Consider the following 4,766-nt stretch of genomic DNA (forward strand, 5'->3'; position numbering starts at 1 on the left):
ACCGCATTGTCGTTCTTTTGTACAGTTTAATAGCATCGGTGATTGACTTTTCCTCAGTGTTGCGTTGCATTCAATTCATCACTGGTGAGGAGGAGCAGTAGTCGGTCAGCAAGTTTCGGTGTTCTCGCAGAAGGTGTATATTATGACGCTCTTGTGTTACCACTCCATGGTCTCATTTCGGAACAGGCAGGGAATTAGGAGGCGACAGATTGGAACGTATGCAAGGTTCGAGATTCGGAGCGACGTGAAGGATTTGCATGGAACAATCAGACAAAATTGTGTATTACCTTACGAGAAAGGTCCTATCGGGACTTGAACCCGAGTCGCTGGATTCAAAGTCCAGAGTGCTAACCACTACACTATAGGACCGTGAAAAACTTGTGTATCAAACGGGATTCTTGGCTACTATAGTTCAGTTGATGGGACGAGCATACCAGGTGGTGCGCATCCATCATGAAGCGGTCGAGACCGAGTCGTGACCCGTTTTCTGAATATCTCAATCCAGATGATTGATTGGGTAATTCAATCTATTCTCGAGCGTTTCCAATGTGAGCATGATGAGAAGGCGGTCCCCAAGACTACATCAGTTGTAATGGATCGTCCGTTGCCGCATTATTAGTCATAGTCCCTTTTGCTGTGTGCAGCAGAGCTGTCTGCCTTTCTCGTTGCGCGCACATAAGCTCTCGGCTTTCTCCTTCTCTCTGTCGAGTTCAGAGTCGGGTCTGTCTAACGGGTATTAGTCTCCGGATGACCGTTTTCGAGGAAGGCGAGTTGTATTCAACTGCTCTCTCCTGAGTCGTGCTTTAGTTGACGAGTACAGAGGTCGCACCTGGAAGTGCGAATTCCGTGGCGTTAGGTCAGCGTGCTTACCAGTTCTACCTGTATGGCGTTGCTGAGTTGTAATGTATGGAAAGCGCCGCTGATAGACGGGTGTTGAGGGTATTGCCAATCATTGCGCTTCAGAAGAAGTCCCTCTTGCGATGTATCGAAGAAGTTCGTACGATGTTAGCTCATAATACTGTGACTGTACAACATGAGCTTGCTTGTTACGGTGTTGTGCACTGTAGAGCCACAACTCTATTTGTTACTTCATATTTTAATCTCACTGTGAGATCACAAGTTTATGGACAGACAGTGTGACGGTTGCGCTAGATGACGATATGCTGTATATATATGCGAAATCGGAAGTTGACAATTTCTTCGAGGTATTGCGGCCCGGAACGATGCACCGCTCTGGGTATAACCCTCGTTGAGTTGACACAAATTTTTGTTATATTGCAGTCTGCCATTCCGGAATGTCGTTGTTCTTCCAAATGTCACCCGGAGCGTTTTCTTCGAGGCCTAATTTTCACCCAGAGGATGCCTACGTTACGTAGGCTACGAAGGATTCTCAGGTCCACAATCACGTTGCTAGGGCTTACGCTCAGGTTTTTGAAGGTGGCTCCCGGTTGGGAAAGGTGTGGGAGGGAACAGACTAAATTTCTTCTTTGCCTTTCCTAGTACCGAACATAGTCAATCGAAAAGCATATTGTTTGAAGAGAGATCGTCGAGAATCGCCGGGAAAAACGCTTGCCGTGATTTCATACACACTGTGTTCCACCAGTGTTAATGAAAACATGGAGATCATTCACCCGGTGGCGATGGTATTGCCACTTAAGGAGGTTTCTCGTCAGGAGTGTCACGACGTTTCTCGTGAATGAGGCGTTGGAAGTATTATCCACCCAGACAGACTGCGACGAAAAGAAGCCTGGGCATATACATGAACATCCTATGCAGGAGGTGCTGGAAGACGTATGGCTCGTACGTTACATACACATCTCAATTGTGATATTGAAAAGCGGGACAGAAGAAATTTGAAGGAGAAATGGAGAACCCGGGCATCGATCCCGGTGCCTCTCGCTTGCTAAGCGAGCGCTCTACCATTTGAGCTAGTCCCCCATGTGTTCAAGAATCTTTCGATATGTACAGAGAGCAAGTGTTTCAAAAATTGACACAATCTATTCACTCGTCAAGATTGAATTGACTACGTTCCGGTTACTGAACAGAAGCAACTCGCATTGATAAAACCTTTTTTTGTGACAGGAGCACTGAGAGATCACCACCGGAAGTATCTCCTCACTCACAGATTGACATCAGAAGTTTCGATCACATAACTTTACCATGGCGAGACTTTGTTATTCTCTGTCGGACTATTTTGAGACTCCATCATCTTTTTCTATCAAACCGGAAAAATTATCATATCCCATCATCGAAAAAATGACCGCAAATGGTCTGTACCGGGGACCGTACCTGAGGCCTGTAGTGAGTCGGTTACGTTGAAACGCTCTGCTCGTGAACAAGTAGTATATTCCACGTCGGCCATAGTTCCGCCCGTCTCTCTGCGGGCTCTGTTTATTTGTTCCGAATGGTTAAAGCTGTTGATGAACGTTTCACTTGCACTTCGTACCATGTCAGACGTGTATAGTTCTGTTTCAACGAAAAAAGTAGTATTTTGGTTAACCCTAGTCCATCTGCATCCTCACGATCCACATTAGTGATTCGCTCACGCTCTACTAAACTTGTCGAGTGAGCGGTCACAATGTTTGGGCTTTCCAGTGGATTACTTTACTCATGGCAAGAGTAGAAGGAGAGTCGGGCTTAACGGCCAAGGAGGTTCAGAGTAAAGTACAGCAGTTGGATAGGGAGCGCAGTGCTATTGTCAGCAAGATAGCTGAGCTCGAACAGGAGTCTAAAGAGCATGGGTACTGACGACTAGCAAAGAGGGCAAAGACCAGGGATGTTTAGGTTGGTGTTGGGGGCCTTCGATAAGGTGCCGGAGGATCGACGCTGCTATCGGTTGGTTGGGGGAGTTCTCGTGGAAAGGGCAGTGAAGGACTTCCGCCCGGTGGTAGAGGATAACAAAGGCAGGGTAGTAATATGGCGTATTTGGCGGAGTGGTATCGGCGTTGGTTGATATGCTGACGGTCGTGGGTTCTATTCCTACAGATGGAGGAGGCTTTGAAAAGTCTAAGCGATATGCTATCCGAGAAGACCAAGACTATGGAGGAACTCATCGAGAAGTACTGTTGGAGTGGTATGCCATTCGCCGCTCATTTTTCCTCGAAAGGTACGGCACCCCGGGGCTACCCCCTGCCAACACTGACAAGATGCATGAAGTGAATAAAACCGAGGAGGCCCAGTCCGCGGCGGCCCCTTCGGTGGGAGTGTTAGTGTGAAGAACATTTTCTACTCTGTGGGTTGTTGCGCACGGCGAAGATTCTATACGTATCTTGGCGTATCAGTAGATTCCATTTCATTTTCCTCCCCACCCTCCGTCCATGTCTGAGGGGGAAGAGCGGCTGAGTCTATTGGTCAAGAAGGTTGATGAACTCATTTCGAGGGTGATACCGGGAAAGCTCCTGTGTGGGGGAAAATATGCACATGGTCAACTACCCATGAAAATCTGGAAATTCTATGAAAACTCTTACTGCTTTCTGTTCACTTCTCTTCGAATTCGTATGTGAACTTCTATTATTAGTGAGGACACCTGAGCTCAGCTGAGGAAAGTGGCGAACACTGGAGAGCCCGTCTCGTATCCTTCTGCGTGCGCAAAGATATTCTCCACCAGGTCACGTCCTCCGGCCAGCATGCTTCCTCCAACCTCATCAACGAGGTTGGGCAAGTATGTGTGGATTTGACGCGCTCGAGGGACCAGTCCTGGATGACCGCTAAACGGGTTCTCGCCGTCGGGTCTGTAGAGAATAAGGGCTACCTAGGTAGGTTCAAGGTGGTGGCACGCAGAGAAAAAGATACCATCAGCTCAGCTATGTGTCTGGTGGACTCGATCGTTCGACACGAGAGAAAGCATAAGTGTCCGGAGGCCCGATGCTCCTTTGCTGACTTATTCTCGGATCACGTTTGCCGATTAACTCGCAGGGTGAGACTGCTCTGGTGCGCAGCCGGAAGGATATCTTCGTATTCACAGGCATTGTCAGTGTATGCTACGGATAGTGAGCTGATGAGGATGGGGAAGATGTTGAACGGATGGGTTATTAAGAAACCCTTCGACTCGGCGGTGCGTGTGGGAGGAGAACCGCTCTCGCTGAGAGCTATATACTGAGTTATGCAACGACTTAGTTCAGATCGGATGATGCGTGCTCGCGATAAGACTATCATCGTCATTTGAGGATTTCGACTTTTCGTGTGACCAATCGTGCCAGTCTGGTCTATGGTCATCGACTATGGGCATCGTTGTTCATCGATTTGGAGTGTCCCGTGGTTGTGTTCACGCTCACTTTAGCACCGTGTTTTGATTACGTAATGAACGTGGAAGTGTAGTGTGGTCTTTCGCGAACAACTTGGAATTTATTTCGGCACTTATATGAGCATGGCATCATCGATCATATACAGTTCTTACGATGGAGGCTATTAGGCATTCCTTAGACCCATCAGGTTACTAAGGAACTGAAGTCCATCATCCCTGACGCAGCTGACGCCACTTTCGGCAATGGCCAGCGGCGGCGGCGGCAGTCGAAACGAAAACGGAAAGATGCTGGGGTGTCACCAAGAGTGTCACCGAGCGGGAAGGCGGGCGCTGTGTCCCATCACGGGCTTTTGATTGACCATTTCTTGTGTGACGATGCGGATCGCCCTCGACAAAGGGGGGAAGACGCAGAACGGGCTAGGAGAGTGCAGGGAGTACTACCATCGGGGGCAATCGATTTGATACCAGTTAGTGAGCAACGATCTTCCTGGAGAGTGCAGGGGGGAGGGCACGACAGTCTTCA

The 4,766-nt window shown here is 48.5% G+C and overlaps 1 protein-coding gene and 2 non-coding genes across 3 annotated transcripts; 1 reads left to right on the forward strand and 2 right to left on the reverse strand.

The window, feature by feature from the left end:
* Nucleotides 1–297: 297 nt before the first annotated feature.
* On the reverse strand, nucleotides 298–369 carry Pmar_PMAR017420. The gene has a single exon. It is a non-coding gene; the product is annotated as a tRNA-Gln (tRNA).
* A 1,496-nt stretch (nucleotides 370–1,865) lies between these two features.
* On the reverse strand, nucleotides 1,866–1,938 carry Pmar_PMAR017421. The gene has a single exon. It is a non-coding gene; the product is annotated as a tRNA-Ala (tRNA).
* A 672-nt stretch (nucleotides 1,939–2,610) lies between these two features.
* Nucleotides 2,611–3,215, forward strand: Pmar_PMAR017422 (prefoldin subunit, putative; the record flags this gene model as incomplete). Its single annotated transcript, XM_002781407.1, has 4 exons — nucleotides 2,611–2,741; nucleotides 2,785–2,908; nucleotides 2,986–3,059; nucleotides 3,107–3,215. The coding sequence occupies 4 exons, from the start codon at nucleotides 2,611–2,613 to the stop codon at nucleotides 3,213–3,215; spliced, it is 438 nt and encodes a 145-aa protein (XP_002781453.1).
* Nucleotides 3,216–4,766: the final 1,551 nt, after the last annotated feature.

This window comes from Perkinsus marinus, assembly GCF_000006405.1.
Source record: "Perkinsus marinus ATCC 50983 genomic scaffold scf_1104296942484, whole genome shotgun sequence".
NCBI lineage: Eukaryota > Perkinsozoa > Perkinsida > Perkinsidae > Perkinsus > Perkinsus marinus.